This window comes from Notolepis coatsorum (assembly GCF_963971535.1).
Source record: "Notolepis coatsorum genome assembly, chromosome: 6".
In the NCBI taxonomy this organism is placed as follows: domain Eukaryota; kingdom Metazoa; phylum Chordata; class Actinopteri; order Aulopiformes; family Paralepididae; genus Notolepis; species Notolepis coatsorum.
In genome coordinates, this window is record NC_140170.1 from 63,921,464 (window position 1) to 63,936,185 (window position 14,722).

The window sequence follows — 14,722 nt, forward strand, 5'->3', positions numbered from 1 at the left end:
TATCATCGTATTTTTTCGGGAGGCCGGTAAGGAGTGCATTACAGTAGTCGAGTTGGCTTGAGATAAAGGCATGGATCTGGTTTTCAGCGTCCTTTTGATTTATAAATGGCCGTACTTTAGCTATGTTTCTAAGGTGGAAGAATTAAGTTTTTGTCAACTTGTTGATTGTGATTTAAAGCTTAGGTCTGAGTCTACCATAACACCAAGACTTAACTCACTCAAATACAGTTAGCAGCTGGATAGACCACAGATGGAAATTAGCTTCTGCTAAATCTGGTGCAAACATATTTTCATGTAACAATGATGAATTGAAAAAAAAAAAAAAATTATTTTTTTTTAAATAGATTCGGGGCTTTTCAGAATACATCCGGGGCTTGAGCCCAGGTAGCCACCCCCTAGCTCCGCCCCTGATACAGACCCTCATCTGCACCTTGATTACACTGCCTATACTTGCTCATAATTATGCTCATAGTTAATTATATTGTTTACACTGCCTATTTTTACTTTTCTACTGTACTATAGTTTTTTTTTACCTGTATTATGTATTCTACCATGTACCTATATTTCCCCTCCCCCATACTGCTATGATGCCTGCATTTCCCCAAGGGGATCAATACAGGAACATCTTATCTTATCTTGACACATACAAACACCCACGCACACCTTTATATACAAATATATATATATATAATACCTTTATACCTTTCTAATTGCCTTTACTCGTTACGATGCACTCAAAAGGAGAAAGCAACGTGACGTTTCTTGTTACGAACACGGACCCTTCACGGCTCTCAGGCCGTGGACACGTGACCGGCTGATTGCTTCTGTTGCTAAGCGACCGTTCCACACGGTCTGGCACGACAACGCAGAGCGCGGACAGAGTCACGTGTTTAGGAGGCAAAATGAGACGAGATGAAGTCGAGAAAAGTTATATATAATCTCATTTAATAATAATGGTTCTCTATGGAAGAAGTGTAACCATAGAACATTTACAAAATATACACAACGTGATGCAAACAATTAACAATACATACATTTTCATAACATGTTCAAATCAAATAAAAAAAATAAAGTTGATATACGTTGGAGCACTGGTTCATATGCCGCTTTCTTGTTGCAGTGAGGTTGAGGGTGTATCATGGGAGTAGATGTAGGAAGACAGATCCATGTAGATTCTAACCCGGCATCCCTTCTGACAAACAGTTTAGCGTTCCACTTTGTGTCGTCAGCGACGACGACGACTTCATACGGCTATCCCAACGCTAACTTCATATAGAGATCCAAGAATCTGCAAACTAACAGTAGAGTAGGAACCAAAAACAGAATATATACAATATGTACAACAGAGCAACTATATAATACATAACCCATCGGATGTGGTCCTCAAAAAAGGACCAATTATTTCTCCCCGATTACTGCAATGCAATGTATCATACTCTCATTTCATGAAAATAATATACATCTCTCAATAATCCCAAACGGGCAATTTCATAGAAGATTTTCCAACGTGATGACATTATTTTGAAAATAGCTTACATTATTTCAACAGTGCATACACAGACTGTCTTCTTAAACAGCTCCTTAGACATTTCTATTGCTATATATCATATATTGACTTCAGAGGGGTCCTCAGTACACGGTGGAAGGGTGTGTTTTCAAGCATGAATGTATAGCAAGATGTCGTCTTTTTTTTATTGGTGAAATATCGTGTCTTCCCTTATCTCTCTGGCCTAGAGTGTGTGCTTTCCTTCTCCTCAGTTGCGTGACTGCATGCGACGGGACAGAGGGGCATGGTGGGCGAGGAACAAAGAGAGGAGCAACAGGCTCTCTCTCTTTCTTTCTCTCTCTCTCTCTCTCTCTCTCTCTCTCTCTCTCTCTCTCTCTCTCTCTCTCTTTTTTTGGTCTTCAGAGCAGTCACTAATGTTGAGAATCACTTCGGAGGGGGAGGAAGGGTTGACTTTGTATTTGTAAGTGGTTCTCGATGGCAAGTTCATGGAATGCAGGGAGAGGAACACAGAGGAGAAACAACATGTCTTTTTGTTTTGTTTATAAGCGCCTCAGCGGCGCGGAAAGCCGCTTCGGAGACCGTCTCTAAGAGTTCCAGCCAGTTCAGGGGCCTGCGCCCCTCTCTCTCTCTCCGTCTCCTCTCCCCCCGCCGACACATCTCTCAGTCCACTCCACCTCCCTGTCGGACTTGCCGTGGCTCCCGGGATACCGTCCGTTACACGTAAGCAGCTGACCCCGTGGCGGGCCAAGGCTAGGGGCGAGGGGAGCGCGAAGTCGAGGTACCCCCCCCCGCCCACCCCTCAGAGCGGAGATGCCTCGGTTAAGATCGAGGTAGAGAGTTCAGGGGTCTATGCGGAAGGCCAACAGCTTGTCGGAGTGCTGGTTGTTCAGCGTGCGCAGGTCGGGCAGACACAGCAGCAGCTTGGGGAAGATGGCGCTGTCGTCGGGGCGACGCCGGGTGAAGAGGGAACGCAGGGCCCTTATTAGGTTCTCCTGCAGCTGCTCTACAGCCCCCACTTCTACGATGCCGGAGCGCTCTGGAAGAGGCAAACGAGGGAGGAGACGGGTTAGATGGGAGTTTATCGTGTGCGTTTGTGTGTGTGTGTGTGTGTGTGAAAGTGAGTGTGTGTCTCTGGGTGTGTGCGTGTGCGATGACTTACCGGCAGAGACCAGCACCACGGCCATGAACAGGGCCATCTCGTCGGGCTCCAGGCCCAGAGATCCCAGCTTCTCGCTGAAGTCGAACATGGCGTCCAGCAGGGGGCCCATGCCCAGAGCCCTGAGGGACGCCAGCGAGTACGTCTGCCCGTTGAGAAACGTCACCGTCTTCTCCTTGGCGTCAAACAATGTGCAGAACCTCACCATCAGAACCTGGAGACAAAACCAGACCACGGGGGTAAGCGCCAAACGTCAAACCATCCGAGTGTCAAACCATCAAACCACTTCCTGTGCTACCTGCGTTTACATTAAAGACTGAGAAGGAGAGATAAGCGGTTACTGGGCGTACCTGGAAGGTGCCGGACTTGAGCAGCATGACCTGGTCGTGCTGGCTGAGGTTCTGGAACCCTGGAATGCTCTTGGCGAACTCCACCACCTCCTTGACGGCAGGGGTGAAGCACTGGGAGAAAGACTCCCAAACCTCCTGACTGGACCGGCTGGCGGGGGCCACTGGGCATGCGTTCAGGGGACACGCCTGGGAGGGAGAGAGAGAGAGAGAGAGAGAGAGAGAGAGAGGGGGAGAGTTAATACAAGTTCATAAGCCCTAAGCGTAGACATTGGTCCAAGTTGAAGAGTTAAAGTTTGTCTGAGGATGTTTCTACTACCGTCTGCGACTACTGGCAAATATAAAAAAATATATATACACCAAAACAAACACTCACCAGCACTTTTGCTCCTCCATGCAACTTCCAAGGACAGGAATTCTGGTTCTGAGAGTCCCGGGCTGGAATACCGTTGTGATTGTTAGCGGGATACGACTGAGCGGACAGGCCGCTGACGGGGCACTGCGTCTGACTGGAGGACACCACGGCGTAAGTGTACTTGGCATTGTCCACGTTGGTGCCGGCGGGGTTGTTGTCGTTGTTGGGGGCGACGGGGCAGCGTGCGGGCGTGTGGTAGCCGGCCGCGTTTGACTGGTACCCCTGGACGGAGCTGGCGTGGGTCTGGGTTTGGACCGTGGCGTGCGAGTAGGCGGAGTCCTGCGTCGTGTTGTTCTGGAACGAGGAACGGCCGTTGTTGTTGCTGTTGTTGGCGGCGGCCGCGGCAGCGGCCATCTTGAGTGGCTTCTCCTCGTCGCTGGAGTACATGCGGTAGGAGGACTGCGACTCGTTCGATTGGTTCTCCGGGCTGGAGGGCGGGGCTTCGGGAGACGCCGAGGAGTCCATCTCCATGGACGCGGACTCGTTGAGACTGTTCATGTAGCTCTGCATCTCATCCAGTAGCCTCTGCTTCTCCCGCTTGGGAATACGCCCGAAACGCACAGCTGAGGAGGAGGAGGGAAAACAGGAGGCCATGTTAGCAATTATAACATTAAGTTACACAACACTGAGGCACAATTACAAATAGATTTACAATTTGTATTATTCAAAAGGCAGGGACATGGATCAAAACTGGAAGGAAGTGATCAGCAGACACTCTGTCTAATCCACCATCTATCTCCTGACGCAGACAGTCGATAATAATCTCCCATGTGGATTATGACTCCAGAGACATACACCATGGAATTACCACAGCCTAGACACCCCCCCCCCCCTCCACCCATTGTCCTTCCTCATCCTCCTCCTCTCCATCTTCCTCTCCCTCCCCCCTCTGTGCACCTCGGGCGATCCTATTTATAGCATTCTGTTATATGCCGCAACACCACCACCTCCCCTGAATCCCTCTCTCTCCCTCTCTTGCTCTTTGTCCCTTTTGCTCTTCTCCTGCGTCTCGGTCGAGCACCCTCTCTCAGAGTAGTGGAAGTGGGTCAATGGGTCAGCTGCAGTGAGCGTGATGTCATTAGGGGAGTGACAAGAGAGTGAGAGGTAAAGGTCAAAAAGGGAAGGCAGACGATGGTAAATATTTAAACGGGTAAAGAAGGGAGACGGGAAAATAAATTCCCAGAATGCCTCAAGGAAGTGTAGTGAAGTTTACAGCCTTGGGGTAGATGGAAGGGATCAGTGACACTGAGGTCGTTGGGTCACGGAGGTAATTGTAGGCCAAACTGCCTTGAATATTTCAATTTATAATTTTGTACATTTATTTTAATATACACTTTATTTATTTATTTATTTTATTAACACATTGGGAATATATCAAAATGTGTCATGTGCGGACAAATGCCGTTTCACATGATGAATAGTGTGAATGTGCGCAATAAGGTAGTTGAATTTGTGTGTGTGTGTGTGTGTGTGGAGGAGGGGAGGAGGAGGGGGGGGGGGGGGTGATATCTCCTGCATTTTGCTTTTCTTTTTTTGGGTCACCTAAAAATGTTTGCCCCAGAAAAGCAGATGATTTATTATCACCTAGTTCTGCCAGATCCCCAGAGAGGAGAGAGTCTTGCGGGGCGATGATGCACTGCAGCAGATGGACCACGTCGGCTTATTCTTTTATTTTTTCCTAATTGTACCATAAACTAGGACCTTGTGATTAAACACGATGGAACCGCATTACGGGGAACAAAGGTCTGGTAAAACCACAAACGTCGGCGCCGTGAGAATAATAGGCGTGAAATACACATTAGGAGACGGACGCTTGTGGTAATGAACACAGCCTGTTGTGCCCCAATTTCTAAAATAAACTGTATTTCTTTTGTCATAATCTTCCTCCGTGACTGATGACCACTGGGACTCCCTGGCTCCTCTTGTCATAAATCAAGACACCGGGGCAAGAGAGGAGAGAGGAGGATGCGGAGGAACGAAGGAGGTGGGCATGTGGAAGGGAGGGAGGGAGGGAGGAGGCGAGGGCACAGGTGCAGATAATGGATGATTCTGCGACAAGGAGTCTTGTCTGAATGCCATCTAGAAGGTTCTTTGTCGTCGGGAGGATTCGTCAAGTCCCCGAATCGTTCATGTCAATTCTCGATTCTAGTCCCAGAGTCTCAACCATAAGGCAACAGCCAGACATTAGAATCGTACTCGTGAGGAACAGCAACATATTAAATCAGACTTAATTACAATAATTACCAAGCTTGACTAACCCTAACTCTCCTCGCCTGCTCTGTGAGAACAACTCGTGGGTTTGCGTGGGAGGACCGTGTTCCGTCTCTTCGAGAGAAGGACTAGAATCTGGGGTCTCTCTGTACATGGTTGTTTTTAATTAATATTTATAAAAATAAAAAGCGTCTCACCATCTCTGGACATTCCCACGGAGAGACACTTCTTGAAGCGGCAGTGCTGGCAGCGGTTTCGGTTCATGCGCATGATGAGACAATTCTCGTTCTTCACGCACATCTTGTAGTGGATGTTCTGCTGAATACTGCGTCTGAAGAAACCCTGTCAAGAAAAGGAAGAAATACTTAGAAATTCTGCGTGTACTGTGTACTGTGTGCGTGCGTAGTAGAATAAAAGACACAATAGAATATTTTCTGGTTGGCTGGACTCACCTTGCAGCCCTCACACGCGTGCACGCCATAATGGAAGCCAGATGCAATGTCTCCGCACACCTTACATAGCAGCACCATTCCTCCCGTTTCTGAAAAGGGACAAAAAGACATTGTTAGATTATATTGTAGATGTAGTATTAATATGTACAGTGACACAGGTATAAAGACACTATGGTAGAGAGACATATTCTACAGAGAGTCGAGCTAAATAAAAGTTATTTACTTGAGAATGTTCCAGTGAATCCGCAGGGCCTCTTGGCCACCATGGGGTGGGTGTAGTTGGCTGCCGTGACATGAGCCACGGACCCGGCGTTCACTTCTGGGAACTGGAAGACCATTTTGGGTGAAGGTGGAGACCCTCCTCCCCCCCTCTGCTTCGGGGTTCCGATGTCGTGGAAGGAGGAGGAGATGCCCTCCGGGGACGAGGGCTGGGAGTGCGAGGAGGGCGACTGGGTCTGGTACCCGCTGGAGGGACTGCCGGGGCTGGGGCTGGCGCTGCCTGACGAGCCGGCGTAGAGGATCACACCACCTGGGAGGGACAGACAGGATGGATGGCGTGTTCAGTTTAGCGGTCGAGATTATATCTGGGTCTGTGTCGACATTCTCACGCGCTCCTATGTAGGTCAGGATCTCAGTAGTGTTACCCAACTCTCAACTTTGATTCTGTGAGTTCATTAGGCTGTGATTGTGCCAAATTCTTCCACTCTCTTTCCATCAGACCACACACACACCACCATGATATATGCTGTCATATCACAGTATCTTTGTACAATAGGTCAACAATTCAAACTTGCTCATCGTGTTTATATCTGTAGATTTCTGCTGATTCATTGTAGACACATTAGTGTAGGCAAAATGGAAAGTCAGTTTCTTGAAAGTATTTAATTATTTATATATTTTAAGGTTTATGTTTTGGGGGGGCTCAGGTTGCTTATACAGTATGACACAATGAGGTGAATTGCTATTTTTATTTGATGAAATTATAAATATATATATATATAAGGGGGATGAAAACATTCTTCTTACATTTTAGACCTTGGTTAATATTAAAATGTGCAAGTCCTACGTTTTCTTTTGTCTAAACAACAGAGCACAACAACTAAACGACAGGGCATTTACATCGTGCCACGCCTAGATTGTTCGAGAAGCACTCGGTTATGTGATGTAAACTGGGAAATGTCTCATTACCCTCTTGTTCTCATAAACCCTGCGCGCGTGCCCTCCCTATTTTCCTCCCTCTCTCTGCGAGAGCGTGCTCTGCCTGCGAGATGAGCGACGGCCCCTCACGTCACGTGTCGGCCCTGAGCCTGCCAGCTGCCCGCTCTCGCTCAACATTGGGAGTATTTTTTTTCTTTTTTTCCCCTCTCTCTCTCTCTCTCCCTTGGCTACCCGCCCGCGGACGGAGCTAACCGCCAGCCACCTGACTGTAAGCTCACATGGACTCCTCCTGACACAGTTTCCGCCCCGCTCACAAGGCGATTTGCGCAGTCCCGTGTAGACAACACACAGCAGCGGCACAATAACAGGCAGCAGGGAGATCACGTTTGGAACAGAGAGGGAGGGAGGGAGGGAGGGGGCTTTCATACAGAAGAGTACAGAGGGAGGGAGAGGGAGAGGCGGGGCAGGCTACTGTGAGTGTACTGTTGCATTCCAATGAGTCACCGGAAACCCGGAGAGACTATATATGTAACGTGAACGGTCACGTTGTTTCTTGGCCGCGTTTCTCTCGACACATTTATAGATTGCTCGAGTTTTTTTGTCGGTCAAAGGACACATCCAAAATGTCAAGTGTCCGATTACTCTCATTTGTCATAAACCCAACCGGCAACCGTCACGTTGTGTGGGGGGGGGGGGGGGGGGGGGGTATATCCCTCTCTCATGTCATCTGAATCGCATTGTGTGAGGATGATAATAATGGTAAATATTAATGTGGGGTTCGAATTTATACTGTACATTGATACATTATTTTTTATAATAACACCGTTTGTTGGCTCAAAATAGCTTTTGTTGGACTGCCTATATTTTTATTTTTCACACTTGACCCATTCAAGGTCAAGAGATTATTATAGCAACTTTTTCTATTTATTATTTATTTATATTTATTTATAAATAATAATTTTATTCAGTGCACGTTCTCTCTCTCAAGGACCTTGACTCATCTATGAGAAAAGCCTCCCCTGTGTGGTCCTTCGGTTTTTCTCTCTGTGGAAAAAAATAAAAAACACGTGCTGCATTTTCTATTCAGCTAAAAGGGCCTCTCTGTAATTCCACAGCCGACACGTGTCAACACTTGACTGCAAAGCACACTGGGCCTGGCCGCTTGTGTGTGTGTGTGTGTGTGTGTGGGGTTCCTGTACCTGACCGGTCTGACTTTAATCCAACACACACACACACCACACCCTCTTTCCACATCCGCCATAACATCCCCACCCCCTGTCCTTGTGCAAAGTTGTTATGTTCTAGTTCTCATCTCCTTTTTCCCTCTACTAAACCGTTTCCAGTGTTAATAGCGTGGAAGGTCAGAAGTGACCCGTCTTCTCCGTGACTCAATTACCAGGAATGCAATCCGACCATGTGCCCAGACCCCGCCCACCCACCTCTTGGAAAAGCTCATCCCGCTCTGCACCCGGGCAACAGGCTAAAAACATGTGACCTGTGGAGGCATAATAGGTCCGCACATGATGCGCACCATAACCTAAACACAGTGGCCCCTCCCTCTGCTCCACTCGCCCACCAACCCTTGCGTGCATCCCACCCTTAGGCATTGCGAACAAGTGACATGCGTGTTAAACTCATATCACGTCTGGAGGGAGACACCCCTTATGAACTCCCAGTGGGTCCTTCCCCCTTTCCATTTCCATGCTCACATTCACAACTTGGGAGACATGTAACACGTGAAACAGCTGGTGGTCCCATGTCATGAGGCTGTTGAAGAAACACTAGAAAGGGAAGGCGTTTCTTTAGAGCACCTTTTATGATCCAAAACGCAGAATGATTAAAGGGCTGCTTGGAAACCTGTAAACGGTTCCTCGTTGCTATTTAAAGAGCCATCGATGGCTCCATATTATGCCATCTAACGGTTAGCTTCAGTAAAGGAACCAGATCACTAAGGCTTTCATTTGTCACGAAGTCAGCACACACAGAGATGTCCACATGACAGTTGTACTGTCTTTGAGTTTAGCTATAGGAGTGGTGTGGACACAAGTGCAAATGCTAACTTGAGGAAAGTAGACCACAGAACTACCCATAACGACGAGACATGAAAACAACAGCATGCTAAGTACATGTTTGGGCTTCAGTGTGGTTTGAATGTATTATATGTTTTTATGTATAGCATGTTTAGATAGTTCTCATCATACTGCATGTGACATTATAATCGTATGGTTAGTATTGAGAGTAGAAAACAGTAACACTGTTCCTAACCTTGGGAACTTGCTTACTGTATATGTACTGAATGGATTTGGGGACACAGGAAGTGGAGCAGCAGTCCTGAACTCACTGTGGGAGAGGTCACTGATGTGAAGGCTAATCGGAGAGCAGTGTCCTACTGTCGCAACAACCCTCCCCTTCTCATTCTTTCCATTCAGTCATATAAGACCCTGTCTCCTGCTGTCACGTAACAGTTTTGTAGGCCAGTCTCAGGTGCTCCCCGTGTGGCAAGAGTTATTAATGAGTCTATTTTAAGGAACCCCATGGAGACACTACATTTCTACACTACAAAGACAACTCAAGTTCCTAATGAAGATTTTAAAATGTTTACTTATAGGCAATGTTGTGTGTAATCATCACCATATTAGTAAACTGTTTGGTTTTAGCGAGAAAGATAAGAAATGGAAAGATTGTGTGTTTATTTCCCGTCCTCCTCATCACTAAAATAAAAAAAAATGCATCTACACAAACAATTGTCATAAGCCTACTAAAATATGCATGCGCTTCTAGTAGCCTACATTACACATCACCTACTGCAGCACAGGCTGTCATTGATGGGGAGGGTTAGGAATTTAAAAAAAAATAATAAACTGCCTCGACTTATTTCAGAATAGTTGTGGAAGGTTATTTGGAACGACTGATTCATATAGAACAGGTAAGGGTCTTCAAACCGCTGACCCACTGACCAGTATTCAACTATAGCAGGGGATAATAAACAGGGATCCCCCGGCGCGAGCTCCGTTTAACCAAGAGAGCGTGTGAGAAAGAAAGGAACACACAGGGAGGGGTGGGGTGCCCGGGAATCACGCGCGGCACGTGGACGCTGAAGCTCATACACGTGCTGTCAAGCCCAAGGCTGGTACAAGGTGCGCATTGGAACTTTGTGAGGGTGTGATGACGCGCGCTGCCCCATATATTTATCAAGACCGTCGCAGCGGCGCGTGCGTCATTAAGACAATTGATGTCGGGCGCGCGAGTTTTACCGTGCTATTCATGAGACGTCATTCGTCACCGTAAACTTCCGAATGTTCTGCTCAATGAATAATAACGTCGCCTGCTGCAGTGATGACGCATTGATATATCTGGTTTCTAATAACTCCTACATTAGACACAACTGGTCGAACTAGTATAATACTATAATGTATGTTTGACGCTACGGGTCTAATAGGCCTAGAACAGTAGCCTACATCTAGGTAGTTGTTTGACCTAACCTAGTTATGTGTAGTTATTTGACCTAATTATCAGTCTTGCACCTATACAGATGTGAAGTGGTGCCACCATATGGTGGCGAGGATAAACACGGGGCAATTGTATTAAAAGATAAAACCCTGTCAAATCTAATGTCGGTGTTTGAACCAACCAACACTGATCCTGCGGCATGGCAAGAAACAACTTGGGTTTCTAGTCATGTATATTTCCATGTTGTGTTTCGAGTAGAAACGTTGTAAACAAAACATAAGTTTTCATGATGGCATATGATTAAAGGGACCGTTCCTAATAGAGCAGAGCGCAAAGCTATACGAAAAATAACATACAGTAAGTAGCAGGGTAGGCTAGGTGGAACAGCTGAAGAAGATGCCACCATCACTACTTAATTTAGAAGATGATTCACATTCTGGCTGTGGCTCCTGACCGTTTACCCAGAGGGCTGGCCCCGCAAGTAGACCACGATGATGATGTTCCTTTTTAAAGTTGGCAGTTACTTTGTTAGTTGTTCCTTTTGTAAAGTTGGCACTGCGGTTCCAGTGTGTTGTGGATCACATGGCTCGCGCGGGGCGTGACACCCTGACGGCACGACATGTGAGGAGCAACAGATTAGGACACGACGCGCTCTGTGCCAAAGATGGGCGCGTCGCTTAGTTACTAAAGGGGTGACCTTTGTCAATAATAAATCATTATCACACAATCTTATTAATTAACCCACGACCCGGGGTCATCATCATCATATACCTGCCATAGTAAGTAACCATAGATGAAAAACAAACACGTGTTTTTGTTTTTTTTCCCCCATATTGTTGGGCTTATTACCAAAACACACGACTGTCAAGGGGGGGTATACGCACACCTGCCCAAAGGCACGACTACACGACTACATCATGATTCACAGTTTACACAACATAATTTCCGATTATTGATAACAGATGTCGTAAATGTATAAACGTTAAAAAAATATATATATTAAAAAAGGGGGGGGGGGAATCAATTACATCAATTGAGCGAAGCGCATAGCGTTTTGGGTTTGTTTACATGAAGGGGATCAGGACGACTGGACAGGACATTTGACAGTCCCTCGCTCAGGACGACAGGGAGCCGAGTCACATTTCATTAGAAATGATCAGAATTATCAGTCCATCCAGAAGAACTATAACCTGTTGGGGAAAACCGATACCCTGTTTCTACTGAGGTGCATACATGCATAATTCCGTTTAGATTTCCAGTCTGTGATTGATAATACTAGGCGGCAATGAAGATCGAGAGTTGCAACAAAACCAACATTGTGTCGGCATAATAATGTCATACTTGGAATAGGTTTGATTGCCATTGTAGTACAATCTAGTAAAAAATAAAATTACATTGAAATAACCAATCATTTGAAATGATGATGAGACGCCCTTGTGGTTCTCTCTGATGATAATCGTTCATCTTTAGCATACAACATCACAGACAATGACAACAACATATCAAGTGAGGGGAAAGAATCAATGATCATTCAGTTCAATAAAAATAACGGAGCTTCCGAAAGCCACTGAAATCATCACTAAATAAAAGCACTTACCGGGGCTATTGTCCATGTTTCCCGGTTATCGGTTGCGCTGCAGTCGTTGGTCGTTTTAATAAAACAGCGTTTAGGTGTTTTAGGAAGCGAGGAGTTTCGTTCCCTCAGGTGAGAGAAACATAAGAGGGTATCCCAAATATAACTGTGCGCTGCAGGGTATCCGGTGGGTCGTGGTGTCGTCGACACAGAATCAACGACGAAAAAAAACAAATAAAGCAAAGTAGAGCAATTAGTTGGGAGGATGAGATGATTTGGAAGAATCCCCTCTCCTAAAGTGTTCAGGATCGGTCTGTATAGAGACTTGTGACGACGAGTGGTGGGCTATCAGTGTAACAACACAACAAGGGGTGTTATTACAAAAAAACTCCCAAACATTCAGCTATGAATGATGCCACAGTGTTAGGAAGGATAGTCACCATAGACTAGTATCCAAAGACTATAGAAGTGTGGTAGTAGTTTTTAATAAACACACCCACCAATTAATAATAGGCAACACGCACACCCACAAAACAACCAGCACGTTTTCGTTTCAGGTGTCTGAGAAATGTGACTTTTTGTCCTAGTCTCCCCCGTGTGTGTCCCTTCAACCCCTCCGTTATTTGTTTCTGTATTCTACCAGGGGTCTCTCTCACGCTTTTCTCTAAACATTAACCGGGTTGTCTCCTCCCACTTCTGTATCTCTCCGTGTCCGTTTCTCACGTTTTCATTGGAAGCCTGAGCGGCGCGCGGCGCGGCGCAGGCGCTGTAGAGACGAGACGACGGTTGGCCTCGTTCGACGCTGGAATGCTGTGCTGCCGCTGTACTCTGAAAGCTCGCGCTGCATGTGCGCGCGGCATGTGAGCTGCTGCCCACTAGTTCCCGCTGCTGTCCCACTGACACACATTTTATGCAAATTCGCACAGCGCGCGAGCCCGCGGTGCGATCAGCAAAGCAAAGGGAAGGGGAGGAAGCAGCGCGAGCGCGAGCGAGTACATCGGAGCACATGCGGAAAGGGCGGGACTCACCGTGACTTCCCCTGTTCCCATCCGCAGCCCCGCCCCCACCCACCCTATTGGTCACGTTCCGCCTTCTTCAGTAGAGGTTCTGTTTGCTTTATTGAAAGGTCTTTAATGGCACCCGTCGTTGGCTTGGTAAGTGTGTGTGTGGGAGGGGGGAATGTGGGTCAACGGGAGTCACTTGTTCGAGCACAAGAGAAGTGGGGAGAAAAAAATTAAATAGCGCCACAATAGCGGGGATGAAACTGGACGATGAAAGAAAGCACTCTGTCCTCAGTCCTCACGTGGCTGGCGCGAGCACACCGGGAATTGAATGTAGGTCATCATCCTCACACGCTGCTCAGCCCGGGGGCATTCGTGTTTTATAACACGACTGAATGGTGGCACATCCCACGACGAGTTCGATACTTTTATTATTTCAAAAGAACGTTTCACCATGGGAGGGAATTCGATTAAAAAAAAATTAAACTAATGATGGGCTGTGTAAAATGCCCCTCCAAATATGCACGGTAGACTTGAAAGTAGCCTAAACTATATAATTTGATATCGGTGAGAGGGAACGGTGCTGGACAGATTCGTTGGGATTACTGATGCGACAGCGCCTCTCTGTGGCCACAAGAGAACATGGCATATGCTGTGTCCCAGCTAAGAATATAAGATATGATGAGATATTCCTTTATTGATCCCCTTGGGGAAATTCGGGCGTCATAGCATAGCAGGGGGTTACACAGGTATGGGCAGGGTAATAGTAGAAAGACGTATACAAATACGAGAAAAATAAACTGTGTAAACAATATAATTAACTGAATATAAAATATGAGCAAAATAACAGTGCAAACAAATATCAGATATTATAGGTTACAATAAAGATTTTTTTATCTGAAATATGATTTGATCCAGATTTACTGATGACGAACAACAAAAATGTATGAGACAATATTTCCATTTATCTTTCATAGCAGATGCAAATAGATCACAGGAACATCGAGTGTTCCTTTGGCAGGCATTAGCATGCACAGAGTGCAGCTGTCAGGCCCAATCGTGACTGCTGAAGTGTAGTGCATAATAGGATTGCCGCAGCCTGTTGCCTTGCATTAATTATTTATTACTAATTATTTGGCAAGGATATTGATCTCTTAGTTCCCACCAGGTGTAATCATGCAGGGGAATGGCGCCTAGTCTAAGAATGGACGTGTTATTTCTGCTCTCTCATTGCCAGACCTATTTCCACCGGGGTCAGTTCAGTCGATATTTGTTGTTACCGTGCACTTGGATGCGAATTGAAACCTGCTCCATGGTGAACAAATGGGGCCACAGACCTTGTGGGCCGATAAAAGGTTTCACTACAGAAGGTCAACCCTTTCAATACCACACTACAGACGGTTAACCCTTTCACTACCACACTACAGAAGGTTAACCCTTCACTACCGCACT

The 14,722-nt window shown here is 46.4% G+C and overlaps 1 protein-coding gene across 1 annotated transcript; it reads right to left on the bottom strand.

Annotated features, from left to right (window-relative positions):
• Positions 1-924: 924 nt before the first annotated feature.
• Positions 925-13,031, bottom strand: LOC311230163 (nuclear receptor subfamily 1 group D member 1-like). Its single transcript, XM_084316357.1, has 8 exons — positions 12,294-13,031; positions 6,312-6,617; positions 6,089-6,177; positions 5,834-5,978; positions 3,387-3,988; positions 3,014-3,199; positions 2,667-2,877; positions 925-2,543 (listed from the first exon to the last, which is right to left on the bottom strand). The coding sequence occupies exons 1-8, from the start codon at positions 12,307-12,309 to the stop codon at positions 2,347-2,349; spliced, it is 1,752 nt and encodes a 583-aa protein (XP_084172483.1). The 5' UTR covers positions 12,310-13,031; the 3' UTR covers positions 925-2,346.
• Positions 13,032-14,722: the final 1,691 nt, after the last annotated feature.